Source organism: Thalassophryne amazonica, chromosome 9, assembly GCF_902500255.1.
Source record: "Thalassophryne amazonica chromosome 9, fThaAma1.1, whole genome shotgun sequence".
NCBI classification, from domain to species: domain Eukaryota; kingdom Metazoa; phylum Chordata; class Actinopteri; order Batrachoidiformes; family Batrachoididae; genus Thalassophryne; species Thalassophryne amazonica.
In genome coordinates this window covers 90,031,476-90,058,052 of record NC_047111.1, presented here as the reverse complement: position 1 = coordinate 90,058,052, position 26,577 = coordinate 90,031,476, and the positions used below count along the sequence as shown (strand labels likewise).

Here is a 26,577-nt window from a genome sequence, read left to right as displayed (position 1 = left end):
CTCTGCCCCGAATCATCACATTTGTGATCAGCGGCCAAGAATGTATACTTCGTGGCATTCGTGACTTGTCGTCGTTATGTGTAAACGCAGCATTACAATCAGCAGACAGGATGCAGGAATCACGATAATGACAATCAGGTGGCAGAAGCTGATAATTACTCTCTACGTGCTGGAAATGGTCGTGACTAAGAGCTTGGTAGACACGTGGAGGCCGTTTGGAGATGGTGATTGGATGCCGTTTCCTCGGGGTGATCCGTGGAGGAGGGATGGGTGGGGGTGGCGCTGTCTCCTGGCGCACAACTGAATATCTGTAATCACACAAACAGCTTAATACAGAAGCAAGAAGAACAAATGAACACCTTGAAAACAAAAAGGGTACTCATTAGAGTCTGGCCTGAAGTATCCAGTGTTGGGAAAGTCTTAAAATACTCTTGATCTGTGGTGTGGTGGTGCTTTAAGTGTTTAAGAGCTAACCATGTACTGCAATGTTCCCCATTTTGATTTGCTGCCCAGTAAAGAATAATGCTTCTTAACGTTCCTGGTTTCATTCCTGACTCTGGCAAGTATTGTTGAATGTCACTCCCCCATTTCCTGTGATTCTCTCCATTCTGCACTGTCAAATAAAGCCTAAGATTTCCTGCTCCGCCTCTTCAAAGCTGACTGAATGGCGTCTATTCCATGCCAGGCCAAACTTTTCATCAAGTTTGTGAAACTTTTTTGCTACCCCACTCACTCTCTCTTTTAGGGCAGCAAGACACCCTGGTTCATCTTTGAGTAAATCAACAAACCAATGTGGGTGAAAACATGACCTACATGGTGAAAGTCTTCAAATGATTTAGTAAAAGGGCCTTAATAGACGGAGGAAAGAATATCCAAAGAAATAGGTCCAACTCTTACATTGACAATGAACTACCTCTCAGCAAACAGATACACATTTACATTTTGCACTGAAATGGTATTTAGAGCATTTAACGGGACCATCTGAAAGTTGGTAAGACAAGCAGGGAGGACCATGGTGATCCAAAATTGGATTTGGTTCCACTTCATTTTTACCTTGCTGTTGAAATAGCAGCCTCCTAGATATGAACAAATTCAGCCATTCAGATCAGAAATTCAAAACCATTGGAAATTAAAAGCAAGAACTTTGTGGTGATGTGTACTACTCCTGTGGGGGCACATAAATTAATCACTCATAAAGTAATTAGCTATCTTATCCCATCACTTAAAGCTATTACCTCATTGATTGTAGCAGTGCAAGTAGCTCTATCATTGGTTAGATGTGTGCATTTGAAAATCTGTTGGGTAAGAACAGTAATTTTTAATTCCACCAATAAGGAATAGCTTTCATTCCCACTTATATATCTGTCTGTTGGTTTAGTAAAGATATCTTTCCAAAAAACATGAACAGATTTCAATGAAACTGGGTAAAGAGGTAGGCCCTGGGTCAAGAAACAGCTGATTAAAGTCAGCTACAGATACACGATACTTTCATAACATCTCCCTCTGATTTCCATTGTACTGGTATTTGGAGAAACAGCACCTCTATTCCAAGCCTGGTAAGTACAAATGATCATTTCCTTTGTGGAAGTTTGCACTTTTTGAGTGCCTATTAAATACAGTCAAAGTTTTAGGCAGCTTATAATCTGCGTTTGTTTACCGTAATTTCTGGACTATAGAGCGCACCTGAATATTAGCCGCACCCACCAATTTTAAAAAGAAATTGTACATAAATAAGATGCACTTGTCTGTAAGCCGCAGTTCTCCACATTGTAACATGAGATATTTACACAGAAAGATCTTAGACAAAGATTTTTTAACTTTAAATTAAATACGTACCATAAAAGCTTTTTTTCCCCGAAGTGTTACACGTAAATATATATACGCATGGTGTCCCTGCTCCACACAGAGAACTGAGTAATTTTATAACTTTTTCTTGAAATTTCATCGCGCGTGCAGCCAGGAATGCATGGAGGCTGTGGTAAATGAGACGTTATTGAGGCGCTGTGACTTTTTCAACTTGTTGCACCAAGACAGAGAACCGGTGGGGAAGGGGGGGGAGGCTCCGCTCTGCTAACTGATCTGATGGCACAAAGTGCTGCAGAGTGACTTTTCTTCACTAAAAAGCACAGGTAAGAGCATATATGACCCTGAGCCTGGTTCTGCTGGAGGTTTCTTCCTGTTAAAAGGGAGTTTTTCCTTCCCATTGTCGCCAAGTGCTTGCTCACAGGGGGTCGTTTTGACCGTTGGGGTTTTACATAATTATTGTATGGCCTTGCCTTACAATATAAAGCGCCTTGGGGCAACTGTTTGTTGTGATTTGGCGCTATATAAAAAAATTGATTGATTGATTGATGATATGTGAATTCATACTGCATGAGGAGCACAGCTTTCAGGAAATCAATTGACATATTTGTTGTTTATTTAAGAACATTTTATTTAACATATGACCAGGCAGCACTTTGCAATTACTTTATTTTCCTGTTTGTATAATGTTACAATAAATTGTTGGTTTAAACAACAACCAAATTTACGGTGAGGAAAAGTATTTGAACACCCTGCAGTTTTGCAAGTTCTCCCACTTAGAAATCATGGAGGGGTCTGAAATTTTTATCTTAGGTGCATGTCCACTGTGAGAGACATAATCTAAAAAAAAAATAATAATCCGGAAATCACAATGTATGATTTTTTTTTAATAATTTATTTGTATGTTACTGCTGCAAATAGGTATTTGACCCCTTACCAGCCAGCAAGAATTCTGGCTCACACAGACCTGTTAATTGTTTCTTTAAGAAGCCCTCTTATTCTGCACTCTTTACCTGTATTAATTGCACCTGTTTGAACTTGTTACCTGTATAAAAGACACCTGTTCACACACTCAATCAATCACACTCCAACCTGTCCACCATAGCCAAGACCAAAGAGCTGTCTAAAGACACCAGGGACAAAACTGTAGACCTGCACAAGGCTGGGATGGACTACAGGACAACAGGCAAGCAGCTTCGTAGAAGACAACAACTGTTATGATTATTTATTAGAAAGATTACATTAGTAACACAAGATGCTGTCATGGTTTAAAATCCTGCAGGGCAGCAAGGTCCCCCTGCTCAAGCCAGCACATGTCCAGGGCCGTTTGAAGTTCACCAGTGACCATCTGGATGATCCAGAGGAGGCATGGGAGAAGGTCATGTGGTCAGATGAGACCAAAATAGAGCTTTTTGGAATCAACTCCACTTACCATGTTTAGAGGACGAGAACAACCCCAAGAAAACCATCCCAACCGTGAAGCATTGGGGTGGAAACATCATACTCTGGGGGTGCTCTTCTGCAAAGGGGACAGCACAACTGCACCGTATTGAAGGGAGGATGGATGGGGTCATGTATTGCGAGATTTTGGCAAACAACCTGCTTCACTCAGTAAGAGCATTGAAGATGGGTCATGGCTGGGTCTTCCAGCATGACAATGACCCCAAACACACAGCCAGGGCAACTAAGGAGGGGCTCCGTAAGAAGCATTTCAAGGTCTTGGAGTGGCCTGGCCAGTCTCCAGACCTGAACTCAACAGAAAATCTTTGGAGGGAGCTGAAACTCCAAACCTGAAAGATCTAGAGAAGATCTGTATGGAAGAGTGGACCAAAATCCCTGTTGCAGTGTGTGAAAACCTGGTGAAAAACTACAGGAAACGTTTGACCCTTGTAATTGCAAACAAAGGCTACTGTACCAAATATTAACATTGATTTTCACAGGTGTTCAAATACTTATTTGCAGCAGTAACATATAAATAAATTATTAAAAAAATCATACATTGTGATTTCCGGATGTTTTTTTAAGATTATGTCTCTCACAGTGGACATGCACCTAAGATGAAAATTTCAGACCCCTCCATGATTTCTAAGTGGGAGAACTTGCAAAACCGCAGGGTGTTCAAATATATATATATATGTGTGTGTGTGTGTGTGTGTGTGTGTGTCCTGGTAGTCAGGAGGATATTTGCCTGCAGTAAAAACAGTCAAAAAGGTGCCAAAATATAGTACAACACACTCTTAACACAAAACTTTCTTTAAAATGTTTTGCTGCATATGTTTAATTCACAGAACCTTTCAACATGACCTTTACACAAAAATTGCAAGGACCTACAAATAATATTATTATGAAGTTGAACAAATAAATAAATACAGCCAACACAGCTCCAGTTTGCACAATCTTTTTCTATGCCGGTGTCGCCGACCGAACGGTCCCCCTAAAAATCGCCCCCCCCTAAAAATCGGTCCCCCTAATGACGCAGTTCACGGATTAACACTTCGTTTCTGCTTCAAACTGCACACCAGTTATCATCTTTCTCAGCGACAAATATCTGAAGCTTTTGTACAACAATCATTTCCACATAAATTCACCATTATTTCATCATAAAAGGCGGCAGAAATGATCAGAGCGTGGTGGCTAAATGAGCTGCCAGCTGATACGTTCACTGTGCGTTGGCCATTTCAAAGCATCACAGAATTTCGCCTCGTTTCTGCTTAAAACTGTCTTTACAATGATTTAAGAGGTTTTATCTTTATCATCTGATGGTTAATAATCTCATTAATCCAATTTATTGCTTTGGGTGAAAAGACTCTGTCTCAGACGTGCTGCTGTGGTCCGAAATGACGTGTATGCAAATGCAACAGGCGGACCGATTCTTAAGGGCGGACCGTTCGGTCTGCCACACCGGTCTGTGGGACAGCAGCCTTCAGCACTGACAGGCTGAACATTTGATGTATACAGGGCCTTTCAGACTGAGTGCGCAGCGTGCTCATTTTGTCACCTCCGCTCGCATTTTTTTTTTTTGCAAAAGTGGACTCAGCGACAATGCATCTGAATGCGCAGAGGGGGTGGAAAGTCACTACCTGGCTTTTCGAGCGTCCACTGAACAACAGTGACAATCGCCACAACATTAGTATTAAAAAGCAGAAGAATGACGGGCATCACCCTGTTGGGAGGAGCTTTTTTTCAGCTACTGTTCAGAGTGAGGCCAGGTGGAGCTGAAGTGGCTGGCCCCACCAGAAACCCACACACCCGATCAAAGAGAGAGAGACACACACCAGCCTGTGTGATCAGGCAGACATACCTAATCTGAAATTCTTCACTTTTGAATACACACACACCCACGCAGTTGGAGCAACAGAGCTTCTGCAAATTTGTCTGAGGTGAGAGTAATCTGAAAATAAAATGTGGCATTAGTGCACCAATGAACACTTAAGTTTTATCAGCTAACGTCGGCTTTATAGCTGCAGAATCAATCACTCAAACTGAGTGAACGTTATATATTTATAAATTGATCTATTTTTATTTTTACCAAATAAATCTACACAATAGGTTTTCTTAATTGTTAGTGCTGTAACTACAAGAACAGTAGTTTCTTTTTTTATATTCTTATTCATATTCATCCAACCGTCAGTTCTTTTTATTTTAATTTTTTAACTTTCGAGTAATCAGACCTTTAAGAAAATAGTACAGCTCTGTTTTATGTCTCTTAATATTTTAAGAAAGATATTTCTTCACTTGTCCCATTATCAGGAACAATTCAACATTTTCTGTGCAGAGAACCTTATAAATACAGATGCACTTCAAAAACCTCCAGTGATGGAGCTGAACACCAAAACCTGAAGTCCAGACAGAAGATAAGAACATCTCTGCTCTTCAAAATATGAGGAAAATGTCTCAAAAACTCCACCAAAAGGTCAAAGCTGCAGAGCAGACCTTCATCTGGATAAATGTCCTGAGGGTCAAGCTTACCTGTCGTCTCATACCTGGTGCTATGCTTCTTAATAAAACACACACACACACACACATATCTTCAACCGCTTAGTCCAATCAAGGGTCATGGGGGGCTGGAGCCTATCCCAGCAGTCATAGGGCGTGAGGCGGGTACACCCAGGACAGTCAGGACCAGTCTGTCCTTAATAAAACAAAGGCTCTTTAAACAGCAACTATTTGAGTATTTGAAAAAGCTGTTTCCTTTTATATTTAACATTAAATGACTAACTCATTAAACATGTCCATGAAGTCAAAATTCAGTCAATGAGACACTTCCAAAGGTAGAAGCCCTGTCCCTATTTTGAATAATTTCAAAGCATTCACAATCACTAGAATATTCATATTCACATTTTAGTAATTACTCAGTCCTGATTGCAAAATTAAAAGCTATCACATAGTCAATGAGGACCCAATTAAATGTTGAAATGACAAAATTCAAAAATTATATCATGAGGTTTATGTCACATTGAGAAATTATAATTAACAGACACAGTCTGTCATTGTTATATCATTTCCTGTTGTGTTTATAATAAATATTTACAGTTTTTGGTGTCTTTTTTCCTGGATGAAATGCAGATATGAATGAATGACTCTACCAAACTTAAAAATGTACACATTACTTTTCATGCTATTTTATTTGTCAAGGTTCATTATCATGTTAATCAAGAAATTATCTCATCTGAAACAGCAACGGACAAGTTATGGTTTTAATTTACAGATGAACATCAAGTTTTCTAGTGTAAAAAAGTTTTTTTTTTTTTTTTTTTACATCAAACTGTACAGCAAACAGAAATTAATCTTGAGGTAAAAAATAACATGTTTGCACAATGCTTCTCATTGAAAATGATGGGTTTTAGACCGATGCATGCCATGTTTGCGCGCTCTGTGTGAAAGGCCTTTAACAAATGAAGTGGTGCTGTGGGAGGGACTTTGCTACAAACCAAAAAACAGCGATTCATATTTTAAAACACTGGTATGGCTTAGGTCAGGGGCCATTGGCTCAATATGATAGGCTCTTCATACACATCAGTGGGCAGAATAAATTCAAGTAATTCAAGATTTGTAATGCTTTGTAATCTACTGTAAAAGACACAATGTGAGGCAATTCAACTTAAATATGATTCGTATTTCATATGTCTGTAGATCATAAATAACATTGAAAAGGTTAAAACACATTAATATTTGATGGACATAGCATTTGATCTCTTCTTTAAAAATGACATGGTAGCTTTAATCCAGTCAGGTAGAGAGCTGTGTCAGATGATTTAACACTGTGTAAATGTAAACCCACACACAGTACCTTTAATCCAGTGAGGCAGAGTTGTGTCAGGCAGTTTTTCTGTAATCTCAAGTTGTTGTTTTTTTTTTCTTTCAACATTTTTCAGTGGGATTGCATTACTTTGTCCGTTTTTTTTTTTTTTTAACAATTTTAATAATTTTCTCATTTGAACAAGAGCTGAACCTGAACTGATTTGACTGTCAAACCTGCTCTTTGATAAAGGATAAGGATAAAGCCTGTATGAAAAACTTTCTGAATCATAATTTTTCACACTTTCCTGTTTCACTAACATTAGGTTGTGAGCTGAAGATGATAGTTTATGATCATTAAGTTGCTCTGCTGCTTTAATGAGCATTTAGCACCAAAGTCCACTGTTCACACAAATGATCATGTGATCATTTGTAAACAGTTTGTCAACAGTTCCAGGAAAACTATTAACTTTTGTTTTCATGTGAAAATGAGTGAACTTTCGGCTGTGCTCTGCAGTTCCTCTCTGAGCTGCAGAGCACAGTGCTCTAGCATCATGGAACGCTAAAGTCGCTGGTACTGGTGATCTCTTTTTAAAACATGTATTTGTGAAGGCGGAACGTTTGCGACCACTGTGTCGGTACATTCAGCACTGCAAAAATGAACTGGCATATTGGTTGTTATAATGCCCAATGCCAATATCTGTAAAAAATACTGAATATCTGCGCCAATATTTGGCCAAACTGATAATAGGCGACCCTTAGTACTGTAGAATCCTGAACAGAAATGATGCATTTTAATTACATCAAAGTGGTCACATGTTTTTCATGGTAAATGGTAATGGACTGCATTTATATAGCGCTTTTCCATCCGCATCAGACGCTCAAAGCGCTTTACAATAATGCCTCACATTCACCCCGATGTCAGGGTGCTGCCATACAAGGCGCTCACTACACACTGGGAGCAATAGGGGATTAAAGACCGTGCCCAAGGACCCCTTAGTGATTTTCCAGTCAGGCGGGGATTTGAACCCAGGATCTTCTGGTCCTCAAGCCCAACACCTAACCACTAGACCATCACCACCACCTCTTCATATTTATTAATAATATTAGATACTGAACAGCTCCTCGTTGTTTGTAGATAATCCAATTATGTTAACTTGATGAAAACAAAAGTAAGTCCTTTATTTGCACTCGGGGTCTCCAGAGCACATCCGAGGTGGATCTGCATGTTGAACAGGCACAAGTTTTACGCCGGGTGCCCTTCCTAATGCAACTTCACCTTACATGAAGAAATGTGGCAGGGGTGGGGTGTGAACCAGGAACTTCGCACTGAAACCAAGTGCACTAATCACTTGGCCAAAACCCCTGACTGCACTGTATGTACTTTAGCAGTTTAATTCAAGCATGGGCACAAAATAAGAACTCTGATACACATTTTTTATGGAGCCTTAAAGTTTTGTCTCACACTAGATAAGGGCTATGACATGTGAAACCATACCTTTTTGTAGTCCTCAATCAGAATCTCAACAACAATGTTTTGGAACTTAATATCCAACATGGCGGCCACAGTTTCCTCCTTTGCTCTCATCAGTGTGGGTCCAAAGATAACCGCCATGTTTGAAGGCCACATTAGATTTTCTTTACTGTGACCACAAACACTGTCAACAAATACAAACTTGGGTTAAACAAAATCTAACTTCAACAGTGTTTTCAGTGATATAATCAATATTAAGTCATCTTACTTCAGAAAGAGAAATGCCACAACAATAATAATGTTAGACATAACAAAAAGTAAAAAAAAAAAAAAAAAAAAAAAAAAAGTAGTTTATCATCGACTTACTTGACCAAGTGTTTGATAAGCATCTCCAGCATCTCGCGATTCTTCTCTGGTAGTTTGTAGGTAAGTGAGTGGATTTCACTCAGCCGAAAATCAAGACTGTCTGACTCTGTAAAAATAAAATAAAATAGTAAGTCACCTAACAGATGAAGTTAGCACAGCATAAATCTAGTTTTATACAATCTGTACAATACATTCACTTCAGCACTAAAATTCCCTATAAATTACAAAAACAATTTATACATTAATAGTCAAACACTCCTAAAATATGTTTCAAGGAAAATAATTCATATAAATGGGGGTCAAATTGGGGTTAAGGCCAGACTGCAGTTGCGCCTCCTTATATCCCATTTCAAAGGGGTTCATTTCTTTCATGAGGTAGTTAATCACAGAAGAGATGTCTGTTACATTAACCAGACTTTCCCTCAATTTTTACGAGCTCCTGACTGGCTCACTGCAGAATAAACAAATTCAAGAGCCATCTATTTAGTCCTTCATTAATCCTCAGTCAGGACTCAGGACAGGATTAGTTTTTAACCATTTGTCTTCTAGTTAACGTTGTCGTCAGAGTATCACTAAAACACTGCCATATGCAAAGGTAAGAGAATGAATTATAACAGCGTCCACCAATTCTGATTCCTTCCTAGCGTCATGCATTTTAGTGTGATCTGAGAAAGCACTCCTTAACACTGAGCAGACTGAAACAGATTATTTTTTAATGATCCAGACTGACGGTGTGTTTCAGCAGATACAGCAGAGCCACTTTGCGTGAGTTTACATTGACTTCAAAGGTATTCATCAGGAACAACATTTTTATATATACTGCAGCCGCTGATCTGCTATTTACCTCGTACCTCTCAGATCAGTTATCCCCTGATGGTTTATCATTTTCTAAGTATTTCTTTTTCATATTTGTACTATAAGCAGCACACGTACAGAGCTGACTATGGAATATGAACTCTCTCTAGCAGGTGCCAGTGTTCACCAGGTGGCAGCACAAGTGATGATGTCCTTTTCATGTGAACTCCAGACCAATGTTCAAAACATTTTGAAGCAGTGTTTCAAATGAGTGATAACTAATTTGCAGCACAGACAAAAAGTTTTGGGATCACTCCCAGCCACATGTTCCAGCTATCCTTTAATTGTGATTTTAATTTCCACTTCTGTCATATATTTAGCCCCATATCTGCCCATGTGCTGGACATTTTATTTCTCCCTGTTGTTGCTAGCACAATTCATTAGCTCATGCTGATGTAACGGTCAGAGCGCACCAACAAGTACACTAACTGGTCACTGTTTCAATAAGTGGCTGCCAAACTGCACACAAATGCCACAGCTGTTCATAATTTTCCACAATCCATCCATCGCTATGAGCCATCCAGCAGGTGGCAGACACATCTATGAATTATTATGTTGGCAAAACAAAGCTGCTTTTGGGATTGATTTGATGCAACAAAGTTCACCATGAATTAATCAGTTCATAGTCATTACCTACTCTTACTAATTTTGTGAGTTACAAAATGAAAACATATAAAGTTTTTTGTTTGTTTATTTGTTTTTTGGATCATCAACACAAACTGCTGGCTGGGATGCACTAACCACGTGCCCATTCATGTAATTTTTAGCTGTTTAAACACTAGAGTGTTACCAGTTCAACAATAAAACTGAACTTAGGTGCTCAATCAAAGAGACCACTGAGTTTAGAGCAGTGGTTCCCAAACTGCAGGGTGATATTTCAGGGGACTCAACAACTTGGGATAAAATGCAAACATCAAAGGTTCAATTAATTTGAGTCACATGGGAACAAAAATCAAAACCCTAAAGGTATAAGATCGCTAAAACTATGAAAATCTATTCAGTGAAATACAAAATGAAACAAACCCTTCCATCTGTATATTTCTTCCATGGACATTGTACAACCCCTGGCAAAAATTATGGAATCACCGGCCTCGGAGGATGTTCATTCAGTTGTTTAATTTTGTAGAAAAAAAAAGCAGATCACAGACATGACACAAAAACTAAAGTCATTTCAAATGGCAACTTTCTGGCTTTAAGAAACACTATAAGAAATCAAGAAAAAAAGATTGTGGCAGTCAGTAACGGTTACTTTTTTAGACCAAGCAGAGGAAAAAATTATGGAATCACTCAATTCTGAGGAAAAAATTATGGAATCACTCTGTAAATTTTCATCCCCCAAATTAACACCTGCATCAAATCAGATCTGCTCATTGACAATGACCCTATGCCATGACATTGACCCTATGTGTCTTTTTGCAAGGAATGTTTTTGCAGTTTCTGCTCTATGGTAAGATGCATTATCATCTTGAAAAATGATTTCATCATCCCCAAACATCCTTTCAATTGTCCAAAATATCAACATAAACTTGTGCATTTATTGATGATGTAATGACAGCCATCTCCCCAGTGCCTTTACCTGACATGCAGCCCCATATCATCAATGACTGTGGAAATTTACATGTTCTCTTCAGGCAGTCATCTTTATAAATCTCATTGGAAAGGCACCAAACAAAAGTTCCAGCATCATCACCTTGCCCAATGCAGATTCGAGATTCATCACTGAATATGACTTTCATCCAGTCATCCACAGTCCACAAATTGCTTTTCCTTAGCCCATTGTAACCTTGTTTTTTTCTGTTTAGGTGTTAATGATGCCTTTCGTTTAGCTTTTCTGTATGTAAATCCCATTTCCTTTAGGCGGTATCTTACAGTTCGGTCACAGACGTTGACTCCAGTTTCCTCCCATTCGTTCCTCATTTGTTTTGTTGTACATTTTTCAATTTTTGAGACATATTGCTTTAAGTTTTCTGTCTTGACGCTTTGATGTCTTCCTTGGTCTACCAGTATGTTTGCCTTTAACAACCTTCCCATGTTGTTTGTATTTGGTCCAGAGTTTAGACACAGCTGACTGTGAACAACCAACATCTTTTGCAACATTGCGTGATGATTTACTCTCTTTTAAGAGTTTGATAATCCTCTCCTTTGTTTCAATTGACATCTCTCGTGTTGGAGCCATGATTCATGTCAGTCCACTGGTGGCAACAGCTTTCCAAGGTGTGTTCACTCCTTTTTAAATGCAGACTAACGAGCAGATCTGATATGATGCAGGTGTTAGTTTTGGGGATGAAAATTTACAGGGTGATTCCATAATTTTTTCCTCAGAATTGAGTGATTCCATATTTTTTTTCCTCTGCTTGGTCTAAAAAAGTAACCGTTACTGACTGCCACAATCTTTTTTTCTTGATTTCTTATAGTGTTTCTTAAAGCCAGAAAGTTGCCATTTGAAATTACTTTAGTTTTGTGTCATGTCTGTGATCTGCTTTGTTTCTACAAAATTAAACAACTGAATGAACATCCTCCGAGGCCGGTGATTCCATAATTTTTGCCAGGGGTTGTATTATTAACTACTGGTCCTACGGTCTTAAGGGCCCCTTCACACATAATACGAATAAGTACAAATCAGGGAGAATCACGGCGGAACAGCTCATATAAGCGAACCACAAAAACATCAAGCCAACAGGCAGGCGTGAACAATCCCGCTGCTACGGTTTCATGCACGAAACCGTCACAATGGGAACACAATGCGAGCAGCTGGAGCATGTGTAAACACATCGCGCAGCTGCTGTGAAAAAAACAATTACATGCACCCATGGGATTTGAACCCGCAATTTCAAATGCTCTAATGGCCAGACAGAAACTTTACCACTGTGCTACCATCACTGGCCTGTAAAAGGTGCAGAAAAATGGCTAAAACCAACAAACCGATGGACGTATTTAAGAAAAATGAAAACCAACACCATAAAAAACACCGCATTTTTTTGAATCCCTCTTATCAAACGGACAATACAAGTATGAACCATCTGTTCCTCTGTAGGTGCCCCATGGTCACAGACGTACAGTCATGAAATTACATGAATGAGAAGCAGGGCGCTCTTATATCCACATCTGCTGAACCCAGTGTGTGCGGGGCAACACGCGTGTCTTGTAGATGGCGCGCTGCAGGACAGACACCTCGTCATGTGGAACAGAGCTCACGTGGGTGACGTGATATTCAGATCGCCTACTGCGTGTTATGATCTGACGGTCCGTATCACCTGGAGCAGCCTGTCAATGTGTGCGCTGTGCACACTATCCAGCCCGTCGCAAAAGCGATATATGTTTTTATGTATTTCTATGTGAGGGCAGTAAGCACACAGACGCATGTGTCCGTCAAAACATGGTATGTGTTCTAAGTGCCAAACGAGCCGTGTTTAGATGTTCGTGTGGCCGACACCTGCTGCGAGGGGCTTGAATAGGCTCTCACAGGGCACACTCTGTCTTTCAGCCGCTGGTGTGTGCAAATAGTTGTGGCAACAGGTGTACAACGCGTTGGAGACTGCTCAGATTTTTCACAATTGGCATGCAATTCCTCCTTCATGCGGTAATCAACATAAATCGTGTTATGTGTGAAGGGACCCTAATGTTTGTATCAATCATTTGCAAGATACATTTCCATCGGCTCTAAAGGAAGACTTTGTCAGAAACTAAAGCAGTGTCAAGGTAACAGCAACAAAAAAGAGAGAGAAAGTGCACATGAGAAAGAGCACACCTCAGATTACAGGAACCACTTAGGCTACAGAGCAGGTTTTACTATTAAATTCTACAAGCACCACAAGTTCCTAGTTGCACCAATTGAACATTTTTTCAGGAAAATGTTTTGATCTTTGACTCCAATGAGCTGACCTCTCGCTGTATCCAATACTGCCAATACCAATGTCATGACTATACAACCATTATAAATGTTTTAACTGGAAACTCGTGAATTCTTATATCAATTCTCACAATTTAATAGGTTCTTCCACTCAAAGTACCAACAACCAAGTTTCACAAAAGTCTGTTTACAACTTTCATATAACCCTACTAACAGGTATACTGAAGCATATATAACCTGCTCTGAGTAGATAATAGTACAACAGTGTATAATGTTGTATTCTGCAGTGGGTTGCAGCGACACAATGTTGCAAAGACACTAAGAAAAAGTTACCAGAAAAAAGTTATGCAGGAATAGGTAAAGAAAAAAAACAACAACATCAATTTAATGAAGGGCATTACATGGAAACTAAAGCTGCTTGTTGTCTTGGGGAACTTATGCAACTTCTTGATGGAAAACAGGCTGCAGTAGTAGTGATTCTATATCTTTCTGCATTAGTTTCTTCTGGCAAGTTTATTTTCTTAGTGTCTTTGACAGAAAAAAGCTGATGGCATTAAACTTACTAACTTCTCCATTTTACGCCAATGCTGTATGACAGAAAAATCTAACAGGACACACATTCCCTTCAGTGCCTTCTAGACTGCTCTAACATCGCCTGTTCAACGGCTGAACCTGCAGCCTCACTTTACTAAAAAAAATTAAATATTAGCAATGAATGACGCTTCTGTTGCACCTGGTATCCAGCCCTCCAGCCCCCCACCCCACCCCCCACCCCCAAAGTAATGTTTATCCATATTCAAGCAGATGTCAAGACACCTAACACCTCACAGACTCACTGCTCAAATCACAGAGAGATCATTCTACAAGTAGAGGCCTGTGAGCAAGGTCAAAAAAATTACACCCCCGCTCTGCAACAGTAGTTGTTTGCATGTATTCTATTTCAGTGGTAGTGATTTTTTTTTTTTCGTGATGACTGAATTAATAAAATGGTCATCTTTAGTACTGAAGAGCCCAGCAGGTCTATTAAACATATTTGACAAATATGACTTATGTTAAAAACTCCAATTATCTCCTCTTGACTACAATGGACCAGAATTATTTTTCCCTCATTCATACCGCTGATTCAAATTTCATTTAAATCCATCAGTCATCTTAGATGGGATTATACTTAGAAGACTCCTGGACTGTCATAGAGACATACTATAACAGTCCTACAACAATGTGAAGCTTCATTAGTATAATCCTTTTTCTATCCACAGAATACACACAACTGATGGTACAAATTTTAAATTTAAAATAATCTTTGAATTATACAGTAAAAGGCAGCACGGTGGCTTAGTGGTTAGCACTGTTGCCTCACAGTGAGAAGGTCCCAGGTTTGCTTCCAAACTGGACCTTTCTGTGTGAAGTTTGCATGTTTTCCGCGTGTTTCCATGGGTTCTCTCCAGGTGCTCCGGCTTCCTCCCAATTCCCAAGAAATGCAGGTTATGTGAGTTGGTGACTCTAAATTAATTTTACAGGTGTGGCTCTGTTCACACATCCACACACAAGACCAGGAAACAATAAAATTAAAAGTTAAATAATCAAAAAGTACAATAATATGTTAACACCATTAGGACACAGCACAAGTTTGATAGCTGGAGTTTAGAGCACTCTGTGAGTGCTGTAGTTTATTTACAGCCTAAAACCACAGCGTTGACGCACTCTTTTTAACGTTGTGCTTAACTTTTTTTTTTTTTTTTTTTTTTTATGAAAAATGCTTAAAGCTTGGCAGCTACTCTTCACCTAGGCGAAGATGGGAACATCTGTTAGCCTTAATAATGCCTTAATGTGTGCATAACAAATTCAGACTAATTTATTAATGTCACTGTATTTTTTCTACATTGAAATTAGTGCTCCCCCAAAGAAACAAAACAATATGTCTGACAATGAATTGTGGACAGGGCACTAATTCACTCTCACCCACATGCAAATGTTTTTTAAACACAAACTGATTCTGCCATCTAACCACACTGTAATCACCATGCACAGTGCAGAGTCAGTAGAAAATAAAAACCTGACTTATGGTTTCTCTTCCATATAATTCCTCATCTTTAATGTGTGAGGACACGTCTTATGCTCATTTTAGTAGTTGGTGATGATGTGCTTTGGGGTTTTGCAGGGCCCTTTGTGTAATGTGTGGATGTGATGTTTAAATAAATCAGAAACAGAGTTTTTGATAAGCGATCCTCATCAACCTCACCATTTGTCAGCTGGCTGAGGAACGTTGTCATACTACACATCAAACATCTGACTTCTCACTTATTCGGGCCAACATAAAGGAGCATTTTTGGTGAACTTAGGAGGTTAAAATAGGTGTAAAGTTGTGGGCCAAAAACTGCTGCAAATAATCTTTCACAATGATTTCAACATCTGTCAAGAAGTGGCTCCGATCAACCCTAATGGTGACAACATGGAAAATTTAAATGCTCAGAACATCCCAATAATATCTATAAACAACTGATGTTATATGTCTACATTAAACTAAAAAAAATACAAATCAAGAGGGAGTTACTTTATATTTGTTTGTTTTTTAGGTCCTTTCCAGTCCACTAATATAAAAATAATATTAAAATAAGAAACAACATAGTGAATGTAACATTCTTCAAATACACCACGCAGTGCCGTGGGACCCATAGTAGTACCATCTTAGCTCAACCCACCAACTTCAGCAGCCCTGCATCACAGTGAGGGCCCTGACATGTTAAGCCTCGGTCCCACCAAATAATAAACCATGAATAATGAGCCACGCATGAGTGTGTCAGAGATTATTTGAAGAATGAACCAAGTTTTAAGCCGTCACATATCCGCTACTAAGGTGCCTCTATGTACTTCTCTGTACCTCACGTGTCAGGTATCAGCCTCGAGTGAGCCACGGCCAACCTGTAATTTGAGCCCCATCCAGCCTCAAATGGCTGATCCACGTCAAGCCACATATGATCCATGTAGCGCAATGTAAGTGCACGTTTAGTGGGTCTGGTCCAAATGTCCAGCCCTCCCACACTTCGTCCCTTTAAAGTTCAAGATGCTGTCACATTTTATAAACGCAGTCCAAAAATAAATGCTCCAATACAGTCCAGACAATGTGCGCCATGCACCAGACTGCTGTTCACCTGTGTTCCAGAGTCATTAAATGCACCAGACCAGCTAGAACTGAACCACAGGTTCCTGGACAGTCACCTCTGCAGCTTTTCTCATTGGCTTTATTTCTTCCGCGGCTTATACAGTCATTTTGACACTGTGATCCAACTTTTAACTTTGTGTTCGTCGGTTAATGTCTGCAAAATCGCTCTTTTGCGTGCTCTCCATCTGCGTTCCAGAATAGTTGCTTCTGCACTCCTTCTCTCTAGCTTTATTTCTTCCGCGGCTTTAAAAACAGTCATTTTGACACCGCGATCCAACATTTAACTTTGTGTTCATCCATTATTGACTGAAAAATCACTCTTTTGCGAGCTGACGTTTTGCGTAAATGCTCTTCTTGAGCTCGACTCATTGCGTCAATGTGCACACACAGCGGAGCTCATCTGATCCATTAACAGGATGTTAAATCTATCAATGACATCATTTTACAGCAGCTTATAAAGAAGGAATGAACGTTGAACTGTTTTACCAAACTATTACAATAAAAACATTACAAATACTTACCTTTTGAACTGTTACAAATATGCTCTCCACTTCATGGAGCAGGAGAGAGGGGAAAAAAAGAGTCCAGATGAAACGGGTCCTCTGATTCCAGAAGCGATTAGAGGTGTTTTCAACATCCAAGCTCTGACAGAAAATGATTGATCTGCTACAAAATAATTATTTTATATACAGCATCCAGCGCTCAAAGCAGGTGGAATTGTAGTGCAGAAGAGGGCTGAGCCTATCCAAAATAGCCTGTCCTGTCCTCGTAGCTGCCAGTTGCTCAGACAATGGGTATTTAACAGCCTCATTCTCAACACAAACATGCCTCTAAAATCGTTTGTCCTCATGGTACCTCGTACACAAACTGCTTCACGCTGTTGCTGCTAAATTTTGAGCTTCTTGAAATTAGCGCCACGCTCAGAGATGAGCCTCATTAGCTGAACATTCTGCCTCTAAGAGCCTCTCAGAGCCACTATTCTCCCACAATTGTTGAATGCCTCCTCTTGTACAGAATAAAAACATGCTGCATGGCTCATTATTCACTGTTCATTATTTGGTGGGACTAGGGCTTTACTTTTACTTCATCTGCAATCTGTTGCACACTGTGCTTATTGGTGTGCTCAGCTCATCTTTATACATACTTACTTTATACATACTTTATACATAATTCACAGCTCTTGCTTGCCTCTACTGGTGGTTGGCTCTCACTGCGGTATTGTATCACTTCCTGTTCCGGAGCACAGCGGTGTTTTGCTGTATCTGTTAGCTGTTTAATCTGTGCAGTTAGATTGATCTAGTTAACTAGATAACGATTTGTTTCACAGTGTAATCGTCACGTGCCTTAACTAAAGCACTCCCTCTGCTGAATCACCTCTAAATTATTTACACATTATTCACTTTGTGTGTTTTTAGGAATCCGCTAGCTTAGCGCAGCTACTAGCTCTTAGCCGGTTTAGCATGGCGGCTTCTCCTGTCTCTCCTGCACTTTTCTGCTCTGGGTGTGAAATGTTTAGTTATTCCTCGGCCTCCTTTAGCAGTAATGGTACTTGTAATAAGTGTAGCTTATTCGTAGCTTTGGAGGCCAGGCTGGGCGAATTGGAGACTCGGCTCTGCGCCGTGGAAAATTCTACAGCTAGCCAGGCCCCTGTAGTCGGTGCGAACCAAGGTAGCTTAGCCGCCGTTAGTTTCCCTCTGGCAGATCCCAAGCAGCCGGGAAAGCAGGCCGACTGGGTGACTGTGAGGAGGAAGCGTAGTTCTAAACAGAAGCCCCGTGTACACCGCCAACCCGTTCACATTTCTAACCGTTTTTCCCCACTCGACGACACACCTGCCGAGGATCAAACTCTGGTTATTGGCGACTCTGTTTTGAGAAATGTGAAGTTAGCGACACCAGCAACCATAGTCAATTGCCTTCCGGGGACCAGAGCAGGCGACACTGAAGGAAATTTGAAACTGCTGGCTAAGGCTAAGCGTAAATTTGGTAAGATTGTAATTCACGTTGGCAGTAATGACACCCGGTTACGCCAATTGGAGGTCACTAAAATTAACATTGAATCGGTGTGTAACTTTGCAAAAACAATGTCGGACTCTGTAGTTTTCTCTGAGCCCCTCCCCAATCGGACCGGGAGTGACATGTTTAGCCGCATGTTCTCCTTGAATTGCTGGCTGTCTGAGTGGTGTCCAAAAAATGAGGTGGGCTTCATAGATAATTGGCAAAGCTTCTGGGGAAAACCTGGTCTTGTTAGGAGAGACGGCATCCATCCCACTTTGGATGGAGCAGCTCTCATTTCTAGAAATCTGGCCAATTTTCTTAAATTCTCCAAACCGTGACTATCCAGGGTTGGGACCAGGAAGCAGAGTTGTAGTCTTACACACCTCTCTGCAGCTTCTCTCCCCCTGCCATCCCCTCATTACCCCATCCCCGTAGAGATGGTGCCTGCTCCCAGACCACCAATAACCAGTAAAAATCTATTTAAGCATAAAAATTCAAAAAGAAAAAATAATATAGCACCTTCAACTGCACCACAGACTAAAACAGTTAAATGTGGTCTATTAAACATTAGGTCTCTCTCTTCTAAGTCCCTGTTAGTAAATGATATAATAATTGATCAACATATTGATTTATTCTGCCTTACAGAAATCTGGTTACAGCAGGATGAATATGTTAGTTTAAATGAGTCAACTCCCCCGAGTCACACTAACTGCCAGAATGCTCGTAGCACGGGCCGAGGCGGAGGATTAGCAGCAATCTTCCATTCCAGCTTATTAATTAATCAAAAACCCAGACAGAGCTTTAATTCATTTGAAAGCTTGACTCTTAGTCTTGTGCATCCAAATTGGAAGTCCCAAAAACCAGTTTTATTTGTTATTATCTATCGTCCACCTGGTCGTTACTGTGAGTTTCTCTGTGAATTTTCAGAGCTTTTGTCTGACTTAGTGCTTAGCTCAGATAAGATAATTACAGTGGGCGATTTTAACATCCACACAGATGCTGAGAATGACAGCCTCAACACTGCATTTAATCTATTATTAGACTCAATTGGCTTTGCTCAAAATGTAAATGAGTCCACCCACCACTTTAATCATATCTTAGATCTTGTTCTGACTTATGGTATGGAAATTGAAGACTTAACAGTATTCCCTGAAACCTCCCTTCTGTCTGATCATTTCTTAATAACATTTACATTTACTCTGATGGACTACCCAGCAGTGGGGAATAAGTTTCATTTCGTTATTTTCATTAGTTACTTCATCCAAACCATCATGTCTATTAGACCCCATTCCTACCAGGCCGCTCAAGGAAGCCCTACCATTATTTAATGCTTCGATCTTAAATATGATCAATCTATCTTTATTAGTTGGCTATGTACCACAGGCTTTTAAGGTGGCAGTAATTAAACCATTACTTAAAAAGCCATCAAAAGAACCCAGCTATCTTAGCTAATTATAGGCCAATCTCCAACATTCCTTTTCTTTCAAAAATTCTTGAAAGGGTAGTTGTAAAACAGCTAACTGATCATCTGCAGAGGAATGGTCTATTTGAAGAGTTTCAGTCAGGGTTTAGAATTCATCATAGTACAGAAACAGCATTAGTGAAGGTTACAAATGATCTTCTTATGGCCTCAGACAGTGGACTCATCTCTGTGCTTGTTCTGTTAGACCTCAGTGCTGCTTTTGATACTGTTGACCATAAAATTTTATTACAGAGATTAGAGTATGCCATAGGTATTAAAGGCACTGCGCTGCGGTGGTTTGAATCATATTTATCTAATAGATTAGATTTAGATTTCCTCTAGGCTGGACTATTGTAATTCATTATTATCAGGTTGTCCTAAAAGTTCCCTAAAAAGCCTTCAGTTAATTCAAAATGCTGCAGCTAGAGTACTAACGGGGACTAGAAGGAGAGAGCATATCTCACCCATATTGGCCTCTCTTCATTGGCTTCCTGTTAATTCTAGAATAGAATTTAAAATTCTTCTTCTTACTTATAAGGTTTTGAATAATCAGGTCCCATCTTATCTTAGGGACCTCGTAGACCATATCACCCCAATAGAGTGCTTCGCTCTCAGACCGCAGGCTTACTTGTAGTTCCTAGGGTTTGTAAGAGTAGAATGGGAGGCAGAGCCTTCAGCTTTCAGGCTCCTCTCCTGTGGAACCAGCTCCCAATTCAGATCAGGGAGACAGACACCCTCTCTACTTTTAAGATTAGGCTTAAAACTTTCCTTTTTGCTAAAGCTTATAGTTAGGGCTGGATCAGGTGACCCTGAACCATCCCTTAGTTATGCTGCTATAGACGTAGACTGCTGGGGGGTTCCCATGATGCACTGTTTCTTTCTCTTTTTGCTCTGTATGCACCACTCTGCATTTAATCATTAGTGATCGATCTCTGCTCCCCTCCACAGCATGTCTTTTTCCTGGTTCTCTCCCTCAGCCCCAACCAGTCCCAGCAGAAGACTGCCCCTCCCTGAGCCTGGTTCTGCTGGAGGTTTCTTCCTGTTAAAAGGGAGTTTTTCCTTCCCACTGTAGCCAAGTGCTTGCTCACAGGGGGTCGTTTTGACTGTTGGGGTTTTACATAATTATTGTATGGCCTTGCTTTACAATATAAGGCACCTTGGGGCAACTGTTTGTTGTGATTTGGCACTATATAAAAAAAAATTGATTGATTGATTGATTAAATGGGGAATCTTCTTCACAGACTAAGGTTAATTATGGAGTTCCACAAGGTTCTGTGCTAGGACCAATTTTATTCACTTTATACATGCTTCCCTTAGGCAGTATTAGACGGCATTGCTTAAATTTTCATTGTTACGCAGATGATACCCAGCTTTATCTATCCATGAAGCCAGAGGACACATACCAATTAGCTAAACTGCAGGATTGTCTTACAGACATAAAGACATGGATGACCTCTAATTTCCTGCTTTTAAACTCAGATAAAACTGAAGTTATTGTACTTGGCCCCACAAATCTTAGAAACATGGTGTCTAACCAGATCCTTACTCTGGATGGCATTACCCTGATGTCTAGTAATACTGTGAGAAATCTTGGAGTCATTTTTGATCAGGATATGTCATTCAAAGCGCATATTAAACAAATATGTAGGACTGCTTTTTTGCATTTATGCAATATCTCTAACATTAGAAAGGTCTTGTCTCAGAGTGATGCTGAAAAACTAATTCATGCATTTATTTCCTCTAGGCTGGACTATTGTAATTCATTATTATCAGGTTGTCCTAAAAGTTCCCTGAAAAGCCTTCAGTTAATTCAAAATGCTGCAGCTAGAGTACTAACGGGGACTAGAAGGAGAGAGCATATCTCACCCATATTGGCCTCTCTTCATTGGCTTCCTGTTAATTCTAGAACAGAATTTAAAATTCTTCTTCTTACTTATAAGGTTTTGAATAATCAGGTCCCATCTTATCTTAGGGACCTCATAGTACCATATCACCCCAAGAGAGCGCTTCGCTCTCAGACTGCAGGCTTACCTGTAGTTCCTAGGGTTTGTAAGAGTAGAATGGGAGGCAGAGCCTTCAGCTTTCAGGCTCCTCTCCTGTGGAACCAGCTCCCAATTCGGATCAGCGAGACAGACACCCTCTCTACTTTTAAGATTAGGCTTAAAACTTTCCTTTTTGCTAAAGCTTATAGTTAGGGCTGGATCAGGTGACCCTGAACCATCCCTTAGTTATGCTGCTATAGACTTAGACTGCTGGGTGGTTCCCATGATGCACTGAGTGTTTCTTTCTCTTTTTGCTCTGTATGCACCACTCTGCATTTAATCATTAGTGATTGATCTCTGCTCCCCTCCACAGCATATCTTTTTCCTGATTCTCTCCCTCAGCCCCAACCAGTTCCAGCAGAAGACTGCCCCTCCCTGAGCCTGGTTCTGCTGGAGGTTTCTTCCTGTTAAAAGGGAGTTTTTCCTTCCCACTGTCGCCAAGTGCTTGCTCACAGGGGGTCATTTTGACCGTTGGGGTTTTTACGTAATTATTGTATGGCCTTGCCTTACAATATAAAACGCCTTGGGGCAACTGTTTGTTGTGATTTGGTGCTATATAAATAAAATTGATTGATTGATTGATTGATTGACATACAGTAGTGTTCAAAATAATAGTAGTGCTATGTGACTAAAAAGATTAATCCAGGTTTTGAGTATATTTCTTATTGTTACATGGGAAACAAGGTACCAGTAGATTCAGTAGATTCTCACAAATCCAACAAGACCAAGCATTCATGATATGCACACCCTTAAGGCTAAGAAACTGGGCTATTAGTAAAAAAAGTAGAAAAGGGGGTGTTCACAATAATAGTAGCATCTGCTGTTGATGCTACAAACTCAAACCTATTATGTTCAAACTGCTTTTTTAGCAATCCGTCTTCTAACTGTCACAGCACTTACAGGTAACTCCAGACTGTCTTTGATCATCCTGGAGCTGATCAGTGGGTGAGCCTTTGCCATTCTGGTTATTCCTCTATCCATTTTGATGGTTGTTATCCATTTTCTTCCACGCGTCTCTGGTTTTTTGTCCATTTTAAAGCACTGGAGATCATTGTAGATGAACAGCCTATAATTTTTTGCACCTGCGTATAAGTTTTCCCCACTCCAATCAACTTTTTAATCAAACTACGCTGTTCTTCTAAACAATGTCTTGAACGTCCCATTTTCCTCAGGCTTTCAAAGAGAAAAGCATGTTCAATAGGTGCTGACTTCATCCTTACATAGGGGACACCCGATTCACACCTGTTTGTTCCACAAAATTGACAAACTCATTGACTGAATGCCACACTACTATTATTGTGAACACCCCCTTTTCTACTTTTTTTTTTTTACTAATAGCCCAATTTCATAGTCTTAAGAGTGTGCATATCATGAATGCTTGGTCTTGTTGGATTTGTGAGAATGTTCTGAATCTACTGGTACCTTGTTTCACATGTAACAATAAGAAATATACTCAAAACCTGGATTAATCTTTTTAGTCACATATCACTACTATTATTCTGAACACTACTGTACAACAAAATATGCACCTGAACCTGAAAGTAGAAATAAAGTGTGGTTGGAGATGCCATCCAAAAATTTTTTTTTCGGTACTTCTAATTAGTGGCTAACTCAAAGCGTTGTTCAGTAATGTTTCAAAAGGTTCTTCCAGAGTGTCAAAAAACACTAGCACCTGTTGGATGTTTTATGATTGTGCATCCATATCAAAATTTGAAGTTCATATTTGTAGGCTACAGTTAGAGCAGTGTTTGTATCTGCATTAGCACATACTTTGCTTGATATTATATTCAATCAGTTGTTTCTCATTTTGGTAATAGTGTTACATTAGTGGACTGAAAAAGACCTAAAACACTTGATGAACAGTAATTCCTTCTTTGGACTGACACTGGGGAAAATTCCAGTGACTGCAGGGAATGATCTGCTGACGGCAGGCCAGCAATGGTGGGCACAGTTCTGCTAATCCAATAACCGATAATTATCAAAGATAATGTTTTCATTATTGGATTGTCTTTTCAGATAACTTTGAAAACCATCATCGGACTAATTATCTTCCGATAAGTTTTGGTCCGAGAATTTCTACACCGTTAACGTGGTAAACAAAGCTGAACAGCTACAAACATTTATAAAATTTAAAATCAGTTGAGCATCTACCTGTTAAATATTTTGTAGCAGACGTGTAGTTCTACCCTATGCAAACAGAGGAGAGCTGCTTCTAAAAGAAACCACTCTATCCTCTGCAGGCAAAGGAGAACTGGTCACAAAAAAAAAAATCATTTCCTTTAACCCCATACTGATACGCTGGCAATATCACCCAAGTCATCCAGAGGCATACATTTTTAACTTATGGTTCAAATTTTAACCAAACTAATTTCGGACAAGTTATTTAAATTAACGTCACATCTGAAGTTTTATAAAGTGAAAATATCAGATATATGTTTTAGTTTTAAAGTTGTTGTTGTTCATTCGGCTGCTCTCGGTTTTGTTCGGGGTTGCCACAGCGGTACAGCCAGATCCGCATCGGTAATTGGCACACGTTTTACACCGGATGCCCTTCCTGGCGCAACTCCAGTTTTACCCGGAGAAACACACAGCCGCTGGTATTCCAAAGAGGTCTCCCATCCAAGTATTAACCAGATCCTGCTCTGCCTAGCTTCTGAGATCTGACGGGATCAGGCTTACACAGAGCAGATCGGCTGGATGTTTTAAAGTAATGCCCTAATTTTAAGGTTCTGGTGTGGACATGCTGTGTCCAGGTGCATTATGGGTATCTCAGTACATTCACAACAGGAGAAATGCATTTAAGACACTCTGATCACAGGCTCCACAAGAACAACAGCATTAAACTCTTTGTATATTGTGCCTAAAACTCTTGTGAATATATTCTCTGGGTTTATAGACGTTGTTACTGTGTTTGCGTTTATTAAATTCCACGCATCTTAAATGTAGCAGACATGGATTATCTGGAATTTTGTTTTGGCAAGTTTTCATGGTCTCTACTGCCATCTACTGGCCAGTAGTGTTCATGGCAGTATTCGCCCTGAAGCTGGGCAGACACTGTATGATATTTTCAATCACTGTACTCGGTTCCAGCTCAAACTGTACCACAGAACCGCATGGTGTAAAAGTTCAGAGCACAAACCACATGTCGGACTCATATTTCCAGAAGCGAAACGTAAACAGAAGCGTTTTTTTTTTTTTTCAAACTTAATTTACATTTCTTATTTTTTACAAAAACTCTCGATGGGAGACATCAAAGTTTAAAAAAAAAAACATTACAAGACTTTACATGAGTTGAAGAATAAGGGGGAAAAAGAAACAGAAGCTGCTCTCCCAAAGAGATGATCACTGTTATGCTCTCTCTGGTGTTTACACAGGCACAGTGCGAGAGGTTGGACGCTTGTAGCACTTCAGCAGCGGGATACCTTCACAATGGCCGACCAGAATATCAAACAGGTTTGATTTTCATCCAACCATACGATTGGCGATCAGGAGGTGGTCGTGACAGGTTAAACGCAGCTTGTTACTCCATGTATACTACACGATGCAGGACGTGCGATTAACCTGAAACTCGGCACGATCCAAAAAATTCTCGCACGCGTGAAAAATCATCTGAAAAGGGCCAAAACTCGCACAGTGTAAACCCAGCTTAAGTAATGAATGTCTGGCACCAGTAGATCATGGCAGTGTTCTATTTATTTTGATACCGGTTATATCAGACGGTTATCTAATTACAACTTGGCCTTTTTTTTTTTTACAAATAAAAAAAATGGCATATTTTACAAAAGCACATTTATCTGTAAACACCAACACACGACACACCTCACATTAACGTGTTGGTTTACACAGAATGAATGAGTCAACCAATCAGTGTTAGCGGAGGTGCATTTTACCCAGAATCCTTTGTGATCTGTCTGTGTTTGTTACAAAACTTCAGAATTAGTGCATTATTCAACATTAAAAGATATATATTTTACTTTGTACAAAGGACAGAATTGACATTAATGGACTTACTCTATGAGTATTAATTTTATTTATACACCAAACCATAAGTCAGCATTGCTTTATTTTCCAAGACCTCCGCCTGATGGCAGTGCTGTGACTGAATAGAGAGTTGAGCTTCATTGCTTGTCTCAGCTGCTTCTGTGCTGGAAGCCATGTAATAAACAGGAGCTTCCAGCAGGGGGCAGGATGCACAAACACAGAAGTGCTGACTCATTGTTTGTGTCTGTCGCCGCCTTTGATGCTTCCAAAAGCAATTGTGGTGTTAAAACTCAAAAGCAGCTTGTTAACAGTTGCAAGTGTACCGGAGACAATACTGGAATTTATCGG

At 39.9% G+C, this 26,577-nt stretch overlaps 1 protein-coding gene across 1 annotated transcript in view; it reads right to left on the bottom strand.

The window, feature by feature from the left end:
- LOC117517636 (oligophrenin-1-like) overlaps positions 1-26,577 on the bottom strand; it is a 205,872-nt gene that overhangs the window by 61,767 nt on the left and 117,528 nt on the right. The window contains exons 17-18 of the mRNA XM_034178746.1: positions 8,882-8,987; positions 8,540-8,699 (exon numbers count right to left, since the gene is read on the bottom strand). Coding sequence (XP_034034637.1) covers positions 8,540-8,699; positions 8,882-8,987 — 266 coding nt within the window. The remainder of the gene's footprint in view (positions 1-8,539; positions 8,700-8,881; positions 8,988-26,577) is intronic.